The following is a 17033-nucleotide window of genomic DNA, read 5'->3' as shown; positions in this document are numbered from 1 at the left end:
ACTCAGTCTTGTGTGTGCTACGGCCAAGTAATCTACTTTACGATGTCGCAATGCGATTGTTAAAGTACGAAACCAGGTATCTCTGTTTGTATAACGTTGCATGCTTCCTGACGTACTTTATTTTTTCTTTGGAAAACTAAGTGAACGTAATTTCTTGATAACTTCCTTGATTTTCTCCCATATCAGCAGAATATTCAGTAAAAATTTCCAGCTATAAAATTAATTGCATTTCGCGAACAGGAACCACAAGCATTCCAATGTCGCTAAGATTGTGCAACTTTTTTCACCATGCAAATATAAACTGATCATCTAAACAATAGTTTTATTCCCACTCCCAATAAACTATAAATTCGATGCAAAAATTGACGTTGTAAATTTAATTTTTTGCAAGGTTTCAGTAATTTTATTGGAAGGAATATAAGTGGCACAATGTTAGCAACATTGGAATCCCCTTGGTTCCTTTTTGCAAAATGCAATGCAAATGGGCTTGCTTCTTTTTAAAAAAATAAAAATAAAAATAAAATAGATGCGGATATTCTGAAGTATGGAAATGGAGATAGGTGGTTTGGCACTTTGGTCATGGTATACCTTTCACAAAAAAAAGTGGCAACGTGGCGCGAAATCCCAGTCGGGTGGCGCCCCCAGCGGGTGAGACTGGAAGGCGAGTCGAATGGGTTTTAACATAATTGCCCGTGTAGGAAGATTGTTTTTCTTGCCGGCCGCGGCCGCGGTCCCGGAGTTTACGTTTCCCTCCTTGCGATAACATTATCATGCTCCACGCTCTATTGTATGTATGTATGTATGTAGCAACTAAATATCAATATACATAGCCGCATTCGCGATCCGGCCGCAGGAAGCATTAGCCAATTACATCTGCCGTGCAACGTGGGCAATTCACTGCGAGTCCTGGACGCGTACGTGCGGGACCTACAAAGGGCTTCGGGGACTCTGCCCGCTCCTTTTTTTCGCCTCAGGGGCTGGATAATGATGTCTAGACCGAGGAAATCGGGAGTTCATCAGGGAATGAAACATTGCAGGGAAATCATCAGGGGATCTGTTCCAGAAACCGGAAATCTCTTCCTCTGCCGTTTTGAGATTCATTTTGCCATTTAACTTTTTTTCAACTCTCCTCAGATTACATCTTTCTACTTCAGTCATTTGCCCAACTTTTATAAAAGTAATACTGAGTATGTTTGTGTACAAGACGGATAACCAAGGCTAAAACAAACAACACAAAGTCTACGACGTTTCGGGGTGGTTTCAGCAACCCCCTCCTCGACCAGGAAACAAAAATATAATCATTAAAACAATTTTAAAATTTTTTTAAAAAACTCACTTGCGACAATTTAAAATTTTTCTAAACATTTTTAAAATTGTTTTATTAATTATCTTAACTTGAGCGGAAATATCCCTCCCTCTTTTATAAGTTAAACAAAAATAAATAAAACATTATCAAAATCAAAATACTCAGACCCCCATTTTGCGATCACAAAAAAGTGGTCAGGCGTTGTGTTTTATTGTTCTAGCCTTTTGGTTACCCGTTTTCTTGTGTTTTTCAGTTGAATTATTCGGGCTATATTTGTGTGTTTTTGAAAATTTTAGCACCAATTGTTATTGAGATTTATGTCATTGCACCTGAACCGTCATTGTTGACTTCTTGAACCTTCTAATCATCAGGATAATAGAGAATCTTTCGTCGACCAGTCAATGTAAACCAGAGATATAAACTTAAGGAACGCTTTGGAATTTACAATTTGAATACGCGCTAAAAAATCGGCTGAAAAATGGGAAAAAAAGATTTTCATATCTTAAATTCTGGAGAGTTGAATCGTTTTTCTCCAAGAAAATTTCAGCAGAGTGGGAGAAAATTTCGATCCCTTATCAAGGAATGAGCTCCTAAAAATCAGGGAACATCAGGGGAAAATCAGGGGAAATCGAGGGAAAAACAGGGAACGAGCCTGGCTCAGAATACTACATCATGGGCTAAATAATGGAGTCCAGGGCCTAGAAAATTTAGACAAGATGGGGAATTTTTTTATTTTTAATTTTTTTTTAAAAAAGACTTAGATCCAACTATATCAACAAATCCTTGCCTTGCATCCAACTATATACAAGAATAAAGCGAAACATGGATTTCTCAATGGTAAGCCTTCCCTTCTGACCCCACGCCCAGGCTCCAGGGGATAATCTCGAGGAAGAATCCCAACTTCGCCATGAGGAAATCGTAAACCCGTAAAATGCAAACAGATTATCGAATATTATCACCGCAAGGCCGCAGGCTCCCTTCAGATTGTTTACCGTACAGTATCAAGTCCGATTTTTATACATATATTTTATGTTATATTTTTATCGATATATTTTATGAGAGGAAAGAGCTGAGTGGACGTTGATCGAGTAGATGATGATGCCGGAAAACTCGACAGGAAAAATTTGTTGATTTTCCCGCGGTTTTCCTGGATCAATCTTGGTCAGCTGGATCCATCGTATTTTGATGATCGGAACTTGTGAAACATTGAGAGGAATACATTTTGATAGAGCCTCGAGAGGCTATGCAATGTGAATATGATTTACAAGGGAAAATGATTCTAAAACATAGAGCTGAAAGCCAATTAAGTAGGTACATACATCATAATTCAGTACATGAGGTCAAACATGTGAGTTTCCATCTCTCATACTATTTTTCAATTGCTTGCTTGTTTGACATCATTGCGACTGAATTATATTGCAACTGTGTGTATATACATTTCATTGGCTTTTAGCTCGATGTTTTATCATCATTTTCCTTAGTTGATTGAATAGCCGCGGCCAAAAATTTGACATTTCAATGCAAATATGATTCTTAAAATGTGTATTTGTATTTGTATTTGAAATTTCCCAGTGTTTCCAAATCAAATCGTACACATTGCTGCATGATAGTTTTCAGTATGATTCGATCTCGAGGGATTTAGGAACAAAAATGGAGCTTATGGATTGATTGACTGATCAATGCAGAATCAATGGTCCGAGTATTGTAGTATACCTCCTTACTCTCAAAGTATCACCGTAGGCGGGGCTCAGAGGAAAAGGTTTCAACTCGTATGAATACACGTGCTTTTCCGAAGAAATATCAAACGCAGGAGAGAGCGGTCGCCGGACAAATCGTCGCGTCTCTGACGTAACGGCGTATCTCAATGTCCACGTGAGCCCCAAAATGCAAGGATTTATAAGTAGGGCAGGGTTTTTGTGGAAATTGAAATACGTCTTTATGTCAGTGGAGCGACGAAATCTCATGTGAGAGTTGAAGCGGGCATGAAGCGAGGAGAGAAAAATTGAGGTAAAGCCCTCTTTTCATTTCCGTTTCTCAACGGCCGGCCGCGGGTTTTTCTCCTCGATATCGAGAAAAAGTCACTTTAAATTGCGCTAAAACACCCCGGACGCTAGGCTGAATGAGCCAAACCGCTGTGCCAAGTCGCATTATATGGACAGCATTACTCAGTGCAGTCTGGCTCAATAAGTGCAAAACACAATGGGATGCAATGACAACATTTTTGAAGAAAAACCAGAGTGTCACTCTTCCCATTATCAATCTTGAAATAATTATAAAAAATTGAAAATAGAAAAAACTACATTCTTGCTTTACCGCGAATAGATTCGAAACGCGCAAGAAGGAACTAAAAAATTTTGGTGCATCCATAAAACCATCTATTTGAGTAAGTATACTAATGGCACTTTCACTATTTCTAAGATAAAACAAAAAAAAATCAGTATTTTATCGGGGATTGCGGCCCTAATAATCGGTAATGTGAACGTAGAAGTAAGAAAATTGCTAACGAAACTTAAAACTTCCCTCTATAACATCTTTCAAATTTCGTATATTGTTTTTCCTGTGTTATGTACTCTAACCTAATCTAATGTAACCTAACGTAACGTAACCTAACCTAACCTAGCCTAACCTAACATTACCCAACTTTACCTTACAAGACCTAACCGACTTTCACAGAACTTAACATTCCCCGACCTTACCCTATACCTAATTTTACCTAATCTAACCGACATGTCCTGACCTAAACTAACCTAATCTAACTATATGTGACCCAAACCTCTCCTGTACTCTAAATTTTCTAATTTTACTCATAAGAAAGGTATTTTTCAGTTTGTTGACACCATGATCGTCGACACCTTGCTCAGGGCCCATTTTTGCGTTTTACTGCCTGAGCACGATATCAACAATCGTTGACTCCATGATCAGATTTTGGGTTTGTTGACACCATGATCGTTGACACCATGCAACGTTACTTACATTAGTTATGACCAATATTGGTAAAACGTTAGAATAGTTGGAGTATGTATAAGTTTGCTTGTCGAATGTTATATATACTAAGATAAATGTAGTGGCGTGGCACGCTTTGCGATGTATTGATTGATTTGCAATTTAAACCTATGGAAAAGGATCGATAAACAGGTTGTTAGCAGCCAACACCTTAATATTTGATTCTTTACCATAGCTTCAAATTGGGACAATAATCGATTTTTCTCGCCTCGCCTCTGGGTGGATGAGAAATCGGAGGTCGCAAAAGGTGCGAGGACAGGGCGTAAATAAGGAGCACTTGCTCAAATTATTTAAGACTCCATTGGATTGCAAAGCCACTCGGATGTGAATAATCATTCTGTAAGTAAATCTATCCAGTTTTCTCACTGCGTTTCCCGCTTGTACACCGTTTAGCAAAGCGCGGAACTATTCGTATCAGTGCTGAAGAAAAACGCCTAATCTGTAGATGACTGACTCTGTAGGTGTCCGATCTGTTCCCTGTAGATGTAATATGTCTTCTTAATTTCACCCATAAGATACGTAGAGGAGGATCAAATTCGTGTCATTTTGACACCTCGTCCGAGAGTTATGAGTTAAGGCACGAGTATGAAATCCGATTATTCTAAAAATATAGTAAGATGTAGCTAGTGTATTTTTTTAAGATAATTCTTCTTAAAACCATAAATTTTCCTAAAATCTAAAGAAATTGCCAAAACCAACAATGAAAATTAAATTAAGTTTACTGAACCGTCATATACTCTACAACTATCAAACTATATCAATAAAAAATTACATAGATGAAAAGTAACGCGTAGACGAAGTGAGAGAGAAAGAGACCCTTAAACAATCAAATATTTTATTATACTTTGAGTAACCTACATACTTCTCTCCGAGACGCTCGTAGATGCTAGCGCCAGGATACAACTATTCGTGCTCTATGGATGTCTGCATTGCATACTCAAAAAATTGAAGGCGCCTGCGAAGATTTTTCCTGCGTTCGGCAGCGCTACGATGCCGATGCTTCTTATGAATGAGAAACGTAAAAAACACTGGTGATACTATATTTGAATATTATAGTAGTACTGTGGAAAACTGGAATGATAGTTGCCCTCGAAGAAATTACGCATATGATGGAAAGTCTTTAATAAGCTTTGAATTTACATTTTTTAGCGGCCTCCTTGTATCAATGCTCGTTTAAAAATTTCTTCAATAGTAATGCCGAAGTCTGAAATTAAGTTTTTGACCATTGAGCCACCCTTTCCGTGGATAACCACAAATCAATCAATTAATATTTTAAAAATGTGTAGTTTAAAACTCATTTGCGACAAATTATTCGAAATAATTTCTTACCACGAGTTTTTAAACTAAATTGTTAAGATTTCAATTGATTGGCCTGGTTTGTGTGGAAGCGTCGCTCTCTCCATTAAAGAAAAAAGAAAAGAAAAAAAATACGATCACAAATAACCAACATTTCTGCATTTTCAGTTGAATCGATCATTATCAAAAAAACTTGAGCACCAGAATTGAAAATGCGGAAAAAACAGTTTAAACGGTTTAAAACGGGTAAAAACAGTTTGGCACGGGTCGACCCGTTCCAAATCTCAGAGCTCTAATATATTGAAACATTTAATTAATAACTCACATCATCAAATAGTGTATGATTTAAAATTGGTCTAATAATGTAGGTACAACCATTTTTCTAGTATTATCATTCTTGGCGTCTAAATAATAAAGCGCTTGATTAATCACATTATTAATTAGTATATGATTTAAAATTGGTCGAATAGTACAGTCTCCACGACTTTTCTCGTAGAATTATTCCTGGCGCTTAGGTCCTTTTGAAAGTGAGCAATTCAATTTTGCTGACACGAAGGATACCTTCAATTTTTCTTGACTCTCGGCAACATGGCAAGCCTTCATCCGTAGGGGCGGTTCTGAAACGACGAGGGAGAATTGTTCCCGACGGGCTGAGGCAGAACTGAAAGGGGACGAGTTAACGGTACCCTCTTGCCCTTTGATACTCGGATCATGTTTTTTCGCCGATTTATACTCTGGATGAAGGGATAGCTGTCAATAGAGCCCCTTCCTGGCCTCCGGTAGACGTCATGTCACACAAACCAAAGAACGTCGCTGCTCTATCCCATTGTCGAGAAATTAATTTATACTCCGTCGTGACGTCCGACCAGCTCACCTTCAAAGTCCTCACAGCTTCCGACAATAGAGAAATCATGAGCTTTAAAAAAATTGTGCATTTAAACGTCGAGGCCTTGTTCTGTTTTACGCAATCAGTGGTGCACTGCCAAGGTGGGGGAATTTTTTAGAACCCTATTTTATCTGGATCGTCGATTTCCTCGATTTGACTTGTAAAGTAAAACGTTTATTTCCCCTTCCTAACAGCAATTTAAAGCTGGCAAAATAAGTAAAATATTCAGCGTCTTAGAATTTTAGTTGGACCATTAGTTATATTTGATTATTTCATGTTAAAAACAAATTTTTAAAGACTAAAGCATTCTAGAAATGTGTATGTAAATTTGTTCAATTGTTAATTTACAGTAAAAAAAAAAAAAAAAAAAAAAAAAAAAAAAAAAAAAAAAAAATCTGGATTGTCACCAACGTCTTTACAGTTGGATTCAATCTGTCATTTTTTGCCTTTAATCATATTCGCTTTCATGCTTAAAGGAATGATGTAAAAATGAATTGAATCAAAACGAACTATGTGCTTTCGGTGCGTGCTTCATAGTGTCATTTTTATTCATTCGCAAGTAGTTCCCTTTAGCATGAATGCAGCTATTTAGTAACTTATCAAGTATAAAATTTCACGAGGAAGAATGAAGAGGCTTTTACTTTGGTTTACAGAAAAATATGTTTGGAATTTCATCACCCCTGAGTTGTCAATGTAAAAAACAAACTTCTCGTCAAATGGCCTTAATAAAAATAATGTAATATCAGTTCTGAATATTTGAACTGAAATGTTATCGGTATCTCACCGGAGGCGTGGACTGAGGACTTACAAACTATTGGCGCAAAAAAGATCCTAGAAAAGATTGAATTGAACAATACATGTCACCTTAAAGTTCGCTTCAGATCAAAGAATTTAATTTTAAGACAATGTAACTCAAGTTTTTAAATTTCATGTTTGAAACTTTAATTTGTTTGATTAAAACCCAAAACTTCCTCTGTTAGTATACTTATAATATGAATTAAATTGCTTGAAAGTATACTTTCGGACATCGAAAGGAGTTTTCCGTCCAAAACTCACAAATATTGGTCGGACAAAATCACACTTTATAAATTCGTTTCGGTAGGCTCCAAGTATTTTTTCTGTCGATGGGTTGGCTTCATATTCTAAAGAATTAGTAGCCTTCCTCGAAGCCCCCTTTCTATTTTGGCGCGCCACTGCGTCTTTAACTTTTTAAGTGGCTGAAGATTAACTCACGGTTCAATTTTGATTTGTTTCAGGATAACAGCATGGATGAGGTGACAAAGGAAAATGAGGCCGCCCCCTCCAGGATTAACGAGTGAGTTTTTGTTTACATCATACACCTCTTATTTATATTCCGTGCAAAATTTGAAAGGATTACCTTGTGTACTCAAATTTCTCAAAGATTTTATCCGCGGTTGTTCCAGGATAAATGAGCTCGTTCTTGGAAGTCCTTGCCGAATTTTAAAAAAACTTGAATAGTTTTGAATATTGAAGATTTTGCCGATACTTGCACATTGATATGTATAAGTTGTACGCGTCGAGCTGCGTCAATCTGATGTTATCAGTCGGAAACGCCTTCAGTTTTGCGTGATACATCACCGCTCACACCGAAGTTAAAATATTTGTATCAGAAATTGCAGTGCAGAATCCTCTGCTGCTTTTCGAACTTCTCGTTCTACTTCCAGTATCAACATGAAGTTTCGCTTACTTATTCTATCTTTCTGGGTGGCAATCCTCTCATGTGTATAATAGGGGGCTGCTCCCCACTGTGCCCCTAGAGGGATATTCGCACCTTCTAACGGGGTATTAGAAGGTGGGTTAACACCCCCCTCCCCCTGGGTTATTCCAGATAGATCGAGCTCATCCAGGGACTACCTTTCATTGATGACCGCGAGAATGGGCCTTGTAAGTTTCGCTTGTAAAGATGATTCCTTGGTTGCGCTTCTCACTTGTGTCTTGTTCTCGCCTACATACACGCTTCTCTGATCTCTTAGCTATTTTAAAATAACGAAAATTAGAAAATATTCCAATCATTAAATCTATTCAATATTCCAGCTATTCGTCCTCATTTTCATTTCTTTATTCGACTTATTGTCCCTACAGGTCCAGGAGATCTCTGGAACATATGTGAGAATAATGATTATTAACAATATCTAAGTAGGAGAATTCACAACTTTACCATGTGATATAAAAATACCTGTGTCATCAATAGTCGGAGAGGATTTTAAATCATTACGCAAGTACTCTTGTGAAAATGTAAAAAGTTGAAGTGTAAAAAATGTAGATTTTAACTCAATTGTATACAATTTTTTTTTTTTAAAGAAAAATAATGATATGAATGTGAGTTAAAATCTGTGTTCTTCAACTTTTTAAATTTTTACCAGGGTCATGTTTCCAAAATCTGAATACAGTCGGCTCATTAATAGGGACTATCACCCGTTGATAGCCGCAAGAATCATAGAGATCGGTCCAGTAGAGCAAACTGTGACAAGAACTAAAAATTCATGGGGTCAAAGAGTTGAGTTTTCGCTCCATCCAATCACATTTATTGATAGATAGTGCGTGGTCGCAAAACAATTTGATCTCAATCTGCGTGTTGTTTTACATGATCTGCAACTACGTTCACAATTTTCACTCTTCATTTCTGATATTGTCATTTTCCAACTCGTGACGTGCATCTATATGCCGCTCCTCTCGACTTGGAAGTTTTCCTACGCGAGCAGACCATACTTTTCGTGGAATAAGTCTGAAAAAACTATTCATGAGTTGTTATCTGGCACCAGTGGTTCCGGACGAGGGGCTACTCCATGCTGACAGCGGACTCCACTCTTCTACTCGAGAATAACTGGAAGTTGGAAGTGGCCACTTGAGCCTGTGTCGCAAGTCAAGTGCACCCGACGATGCCAAATTTTAAGAATTCCACCGTATTTCTTCCGAACGATGACCTCATCAGCAGGTCAACACATGTCACAAGGAGGCATGGAACAATAACGCCTAACTTACAATTTTGACAAAAACGAGTTAGCAAAGCCACATTCTACAATATAAAATATGGAAGCTTATGATTTTAGTTTTTTTTTTCCATTGTGAAAGGCTGCGCTGCCATGTACCTGTTACGAATGAAAAAATTACAAATCTAACCTCAAAATTACAAAAATGGAGAAGTTTTCTCCTCCTGCAAAACATAGAGTACATAGAGTCGTAATGTAATTGGGAGAGCTGGCGCCACTTTTAATCATTTTCCATGTCCCGAATTCCGAGACTCCTGTGTGACGCCGGGTCACTTTTTCGATACATAATCGATTGTTTGCGATACACGGGTACCCGGCCATCCGATGACAACAACAACAACAACAACAACAACAACAACGGAGATAGGAATTACCACGTATTCCACACCGCCATTTTGGATCGAAAATGTATCGAAAAAGCGACCCGAACTCGGCGCACACCGGGCTCGGAATTCGTCGAGCAGAACATGGCGCCAGCTCTCCCATTTACATTACGACTCTATGTACTCTATGCTGCAAAATTGTCAGTTTGTGGATACGTGGGTTAGCTATTGCAAAGGAACTATCTGCGATGTGACATACGCCTTGACGCCTACCAGAATACACGCTTAACAGCGGTCCGAGCATTGAAATTGATAGAAAAAACGATGGATAAAAAAGATGGGAAACGCATCAGGGAAAATAAAGCGATTCTATTCGTTCCAACGGGCTGATTATTGAAATTGGTTGACAAAGCCACAGACAAAGAAGACATAGGGGGTATGGAGCGATCATATTGGTTCAAATGTGTGGTTCTTATAGACTAAGGGAGAAAATGATGGACGAACTTTCGGGTTCCTCGTGGGTTGCCGTTAGTTAATCTATTACCCACTGCCTTTGTCCATTTCAACCACCAGCTTCCACCAAAAGGTTCCCTCTATATCCCTTTCGTCATCTTTGTCTATCAATTTCAATACTCGGCCCGCAGCGGGTGGTTGTTGTCAGGGCCGGATTTACCTACTTGCCGCCCATCGGCCGCCTGTATTTTGCCGCCCCCTTCTCATTCCACTGTCTTTTGGCGCAATGCGTGAAGTATTCCTGCAGTCTTGTGGGCGCTATGCGTTTCACGTCAACCACTCCTGACCGCGTGACCGCACTGTATTTAGCGCAATGGGTGAAGCATTCATGCAGTCTTGTAGGCGCTAATGCGTGTTACATGCTGACCGCCGCGCCGCGCCGAGGGCTTGCCCTTTTCATCTCAAGTCCTCGTCATCATTCCTCTCTGCGCTGAGCTCCAGGCCAAATTGCGTGTTTAGTTCCTCTCTTAACTCGACTAATTAGAGATGCTGTCTCTTGTATCACCGAAAAACGACAAAATTAGAAATTACTGTACTCTCAGGAAAAAGAGATTTTGTTTCCTCTTCTTATGGATAATTTTTTTTCTGAATCCGATTTTTTTTAAACCTACATTTAAAAAAATTGCAAAATTTGCCGCCCCCTAAATTTGCCGCCATGGGCCGCGGCCCATGAGGCCACCCCCTTAATCCGGCCCTGGTTTTTGTAGAGCAAGTGGGAAATTTTGCATTAAGTATGGGGTCGATAAAGGGCTACTGTTAGTATGTTGCCTTCGCCAATATGATCGTTCCAACTATTTCCTGTGTCCTATCTGTCTACAGCTGTGTCTATCAATTTCAATAATCATCCCGCAGGGTTCAATTAAAAATCTGCAAGCTCCTTTTGATTTAAATACGTTCAAATAAGCTCGATAAGATCAGGAGTCTGAAGTGAAGCAGTTGAAATTGTATTTATTCTATAGATCCTTTTTTTTATTACATTTTTAACGGGGAGATAATGGTAACGAGGGTTTTTTTCGGGCATGCAGATCTTTTTTTTTCAGTTTCAACAGAAAGAGAAATAAAGGATGGCTTTTTGTGTTTTATCTTGTTTATTTGCACTGTTTTCCAGTTTTTTAGGCTGTAAGGTGAGGGCTATTGAGGCCCTTAGTCCACATCTCCAGGTCATGGGTCGTGGGTGCGCTATTTTGTTACGACCAACTACCACCTGATGATAGGGGCTAAGGGCTCCGTAAGGGCAGGAGTCCGATAGTCTATGAAAAGTAATTTGACGGGGCAAAGTACAAAAACCAGCGTATAAATATCCTCGACTTCGAAATACCTCGAGAAGCATGGGCGAAGGTATAAAAGGTACCAGAGGGGCCTGCCCCTAGAAGTCTTGGTTAGTGAAGTCACCCCAAAAAAGTCGTGATCGAATGTAGTCGCTTAGTGAATTCCCCGATGGGTCAGTTGCGCTAGTCATAGAATCGTGTTTTGATGCTTGTTTCTTGGAAATTAACTAAAATTAATAATATTTGTCCAAGTATCAACTCTCTACGTTCAATGTTGATTGAGATTCCGCGCTTTGAAAAATTATGTTTAGAACGTCATCCACCGCGGCATTGACACACTTGGTCTCTTCCTTCATGCTTTCATCTGAGTTTCACGTTGAGTAACTGGTGCAAATGTGTATCTCTCTGACTGATGAAACTAATTTGGAAGAAACCAAGGATGTCACTACGGATGACGGTGGGTGACGTCATAAGCAGATTTTTAAAGCGCAATATCTCGGTTAATATCAAATTTAGAAAGTTGCTGCTTATGCGGATCTTATTATTTTTCGCAGATCTACAAGCATCAAGCTACAATACAATATCCTAAGACCACGGCAACTGATCGGCCCATGGAATAGATTGTAGATCCTCGGAAGGGGCAGATTAGTTCTTGTCCCATAGTCTCTTAAAATTTTTCACCACGCTCATGATAAGAAAACTGCCAATCGCTTCCTGTGTTACTCGAACTTTTTTGAGTGTTGAATATTGCGTACGATGTCAGATAACACTCTGAGCCGCTGAGGGTAAAACTAGGCTCTCCCGGTTTAAATGTTTATCTGGAGGTAGGATTGAGGGAGCCAGGATTCTCTGAACTGAGGAAAGTTTTGTAAAAGATCAAAAAGCATAGAAGATCAACAAGAATTATAAATCACGATGAAGATTGCTCCTTTTTCCACTGCCTCCCTAATTAACTCTTCTCTTTGACAGCGAACGTAGTTTTACATCTTAGGCTTTGACATTTTTGGCAGAGCTGTATTTCATGGAACTCATTTGTGCGAATTTCACGAGTAAAAGCCGATACAAGTGTTTTCATTAGCATGCAATGTTCAGTATTTTTAAGGCACTATATTTGAATTCAAACTTTTAAACGGTATAGCGTCCTCTGAAATTGATCTGATTCTTTCAAATAAAAAGTCTAATGAGCACTAGAGAAATCTTGAATAAAATATCGTTTAAGTTTCATCGCGGACAAGACCCATGAGTGCAGTTTTTGCTACTTCGAGAAATACGTGCTGGAAATTGCATTGAGCCTCGTGGCGGAAATAAAGATCAAACTGACTATTTGATGCTTAAAATTGAAATTTGGGAGCGAATTTTTCAGAGAATATGCATTAAGACTAGTCTTACTTGAAGTCATCAAAATATCAATTTTTTTCAGAAACTACACGCAAGCGCTTTGTCCTCCAAACCTCTCCATTCATCCGATGTATGTTTCTCGTAATTTTTGTGCAGCTGATGAAAATCGTCATAATTTTAATTTGAATGCTTCAGAGTTGTAGGTAAGGAGAGTGGTTAACACGGTATTCTTAAGTATACTTCGGTTAAACGGTAATAGAGAGAAGGAGATTTACTACTTTTTAAACATCAAAAACTATCATTAGGAGCACATAATTTCAATTTTTGTGAAATTTCCGAGACACTTATGAAGTTTTATTTGTCATCTTTGTTGAGTGGTGTTGTGGGTAATAAACTAGGTATTTCCATGCACGAGTTGGCAATTTTGTGTCCATACCCCCCTCCCCTTGTGCCTTGCTCCGTGCTTACACATGACCGCTTTCCTAGTCTGAAGTCAACTTGCCGCAAATTGAATTGGTTTCTTGTCTCCGCGGAGGTAAAGAGGAGTGGATTTTTTCTCCCTCTTTTTTTGCGGCAAAGTTGAAAATAAGTCCGCTCGTTGGAGAGAAAAAGGGCTAATTAGAGTCGAAAGTGATCGACTCAGTGAGTTGTTTTTACGGCGAAGAACTTGAATTGCTTTGAAAGTCGAGTTGCGGGCGTGCTCACATTCCGTGGCGTGGCGTGTTTTGCGATACATCGATTGATCTCCATTTAAACCGATAGAAAAGGATCTATAAACAGGGTGTTCGCAACCAACACCTCAAAAATCGATTCTTTAGCACAGCTCCACACGGGGATAATCGATTATTCACGCCTCGCCACTGCTCACATTGAGGAAAGCGGTTGAGTGAGCAGGGACTAATCATTAGGTGAATTCTCAAAGCAATGGCTAAGGATGGATCAGGCGAGATTGGACGACCGCATCGAGGAACATAGGATTATACGGATAACAACAAATAATACCATTTTTTGACAAATTTGTTTTGTGTTGAGGAAAAATCTCGTTGCTGCAAGGACTCAACTTATCGAGCCACGTAAATTTTTGGTAGCTGTGGTAACGAAAGTTCACAAATATGGGACCAAGCCACATCAGGCATTGCCAAATTTAATTGGGCAATTTGATTTTTTACATGAATATGGTTGTGCGGATTTTTGTGCTAACTTCAGTGAATTTTCTGTATAGTACGAAGCAAATTCCTGAAAATTGTCAAAGGCATCCGCACAAACATTCTCTTGTAAGTAATTAAATTGCCTAGTTAAATTTGACAATGGCTGATGTGGCTTGGTTCCTTTCTGCTAAACGCCGTCCAAATGAAGTTTGGTGTTTTGCACCAACAATATGACTGATTATGACCCGACTTACCCAGTTTGAGCTGCACACCGAAAAATTAAGTGTTGCATTAACTAAATTAGTTCGTTTCATCAAACATAGTCGGCGGTATGGCTGTAGTTTATTTAGAAATCCAATTCCTGGAGTACAACACTAGCTTGTTGGTGCAAAGGACCACTGTTGCCCTTGACGATTTCTTCCTCAATTTCTAAGATATTTTAGAGAAAGAGGATACAATTGTGAGGAAAATTAGAATTAAGACACCCACAAATTTTTTTAGAAAATTCGTATTTTATAAAAAAAAAAAAAAAAAAAAAAAAACGCGACGGCTGAAGGTTCATACAGCATTTTTCTTTAGCATGGCAGATTATAGATCGAGCTCACAGCTAAGGCGAATTTGATTCTTTTCCAATGAGTTCAGTATTGGCAGTGTGAAAACCCGTCTCGCGGCTTTCCAAGTTCCCTGGAAAAGGTCAAACTTCCTTGCAAACCTATAAACCTCTTAAATCCACTGGAAACTTTGTGCAGATACATGATTTTTGCTCAGAAATGCTTTCGTAATATGCATTTTTCACGCCCGAGGCCGATGAAGGGTTCGTAACGTTGTTCTTCTGGTTTACGAATCCGACCGGTCGACCCCTGGGGGAAGGGGGCGGGGTTCAGCGTAGGCCTCTCGAAAAATTAGATTTGCAAATCACCTGTTTTGTTATTCCATTGAGTTTCTCATCGCTAGAGACGTAGCACAAGCCATTGATTTTAGCCCGGTGTATTTAAGCAGAAAGAGCCTCGCAATAATGAATATAATCGCACCAGTGCAGCGTTGGCCATAAATATTACTTGTCCCGCAAGTATATGAATAATCTTTCCTCTGTTCATGCTTCCATGTTCATGGAAACTACCGAAAACAATAAATTCAATGGTTAGAAAATACACATCAAAATAAAATAAAGGAATGGATCAAAATTGCATTTTACTTTACTGTTTTTGTAAAATTAAATAAATAATTATTATGGAGGAATATTATAATATTCCTCACATGTATTTAATTCCTCATATATTTAAGCCGGAACAATGTGAGAAAAATGCAATCACTTGTTATAATTTGTATTTCGGCTCATGAATGTAGTCGCCAAGAGGAGCCTCACAAGAAAATTGTTCCAGTGGTGAAGGGTGAGTGATCGATTATCGATATTCCCCCATTTGAAGTTATGGCAAAGAATCGATTATTACGGTGTGTTGCCAACACCCTGTTTATCGATCCTTTTCCAAAGATTTAAATGGCAGATCGATCAATATATCGCTAAGGACGCCTCGTCACCGGAACAATCTCGAAGAAATTACGGCCATCGATGTGCACCATCATCCCTCCGCCACAATTGAACAAAATAGTCTAATTTTGCGACTTTCAAGTTGGAATGATTCGGTATACGCAATGCTAGGGTCCGGTAACTAAGAATTCAGCGTCTGGCACACATGTCACACTTGTCTCTCAAACATGGTGCCGCCAATTCATTGACAGTTTTCACTCATCAATCCTAGAAAGAAAGCACTTATTGTTTGTGCTAGAACCGTCGATGAGCTCTTAACATTTCACTTGCTCCAATTTCTTTCTTGTGCAACTTTTCACAAGTCAAGTGCAATCCTCCACGATTTCTTGGCTAACATGCGGACGTATTTATGCTAAAAGGAACCATGTCACACGCAATCCCTATGCACGTAGTTCCTTTTATCAAAAATACGTCCATACTTACATTACTTCTCGTGGCACGCATAACTCTGTACATCCAGCTTTTATCAAGAGTGATGGATGGATGGATAAGATTCACAGTCGGTAATCCCAAGTTAAAGTGGATTAATCTAATCGTTGTCCCTCTGAGGCTCTAACGTAACCGCGTATCTCAATTTCCACGTGAGCCCTGTTTTACATGTAAACCCATACTTTCTTTGGCTCATGCGATAATCGAGATATGCCCTTACGTCAAAGGAGCGACACAGTAGCCGACATTAAAACTTGCCTGTCATTTGAACTACGTAAGGAAGTTTGAGTAAGAAGTGCACTGTGCCCTATAGTACACGTTAGACGTAGAAAAATAAATGAACGGAGGTATACAAGATTCTAATTGAATTTAATACCGAAGCACATTCATGATCCTAAATTCTAGCGTAGGATAGTGATAAATGTCACCGGTATTCTGATTTATTTTATGCCGTATAATGTTTTAGTCCAAAATCGATACACATGGCGAAACAAACATTAATATTGAATTCATCTTGCAAGTAGGAACTACAATTTCCGGCTCATCCTTAAAAACATTTACTTGCATGAGGGAGCTAATGGCACGCACATTATTTTTAAACGAAGCCAGGAATTGTAGCTCCTTACTGCAAAATGTGCTCCAATTTTCCTACCAGATCTCAAATGGACCAGAGTTATAACTAGCTTGTTTGGATGTATTTATGCCAAAAGGAACTATGTCTCAGGCAAACCCTATGCACATGATTACTTCTAGCATAATTACGTCCAATTAAATCTACGTTAATGATAAGTAACTTGGTGTATTACTCCCCCATATGATGTCGAAAAGAATCTACATATCGACGGTGAAACTACAAGACCACGTATCTCGGTTTGTGACATTGCAAATTTCCTGTCATATTTTATTTTTTGAATGGAAAACTACTCGACGTCATTGGACGTGTTTATGCTAAAAGGAACTATG

General features: G+C 38.8%; 1 protein-coding gene across 1 annotated transcript in view; it reads left to right on the top strand.

The window, feature by feature from the left end:
* The window catches only part of LOC109030866 (arrestin homolog), a 389313-nt gene that overhangs the window by 113528 nt on the left and 258752 nt on the right, over window positions 1-17033 (top strand). Inside the window, exon 3 of the mRNA XM_019042046.2 lies at window positions 7748-7806. Coding sequence (XP_018897591.2) covers window positions 7757-7806 — 50 coding nt within the window. The 5' untranslated portion in view covers window positions 7748-7756. The remainder of the gene's footprint in view (window positions 1-7747; window positions 7807-17033) is intronic.

The sequence above is a fragment of the Bemisia tabaci genome, chromosome 5 (assembly GCF_918797505.1).
Source record: "Bemisia tabaci chromosome 5, PGI_BMITA_v3".
Lineage (NCBI taxonomy): Eukaryota > Metazoa > Arthropoda > Insecta > Hemiptera > Aleyrodidae > Bemisia > Bemisia tabaci.
This window is presented reverse-complemented; position numbering and strand designations above follow the sequence as displayed.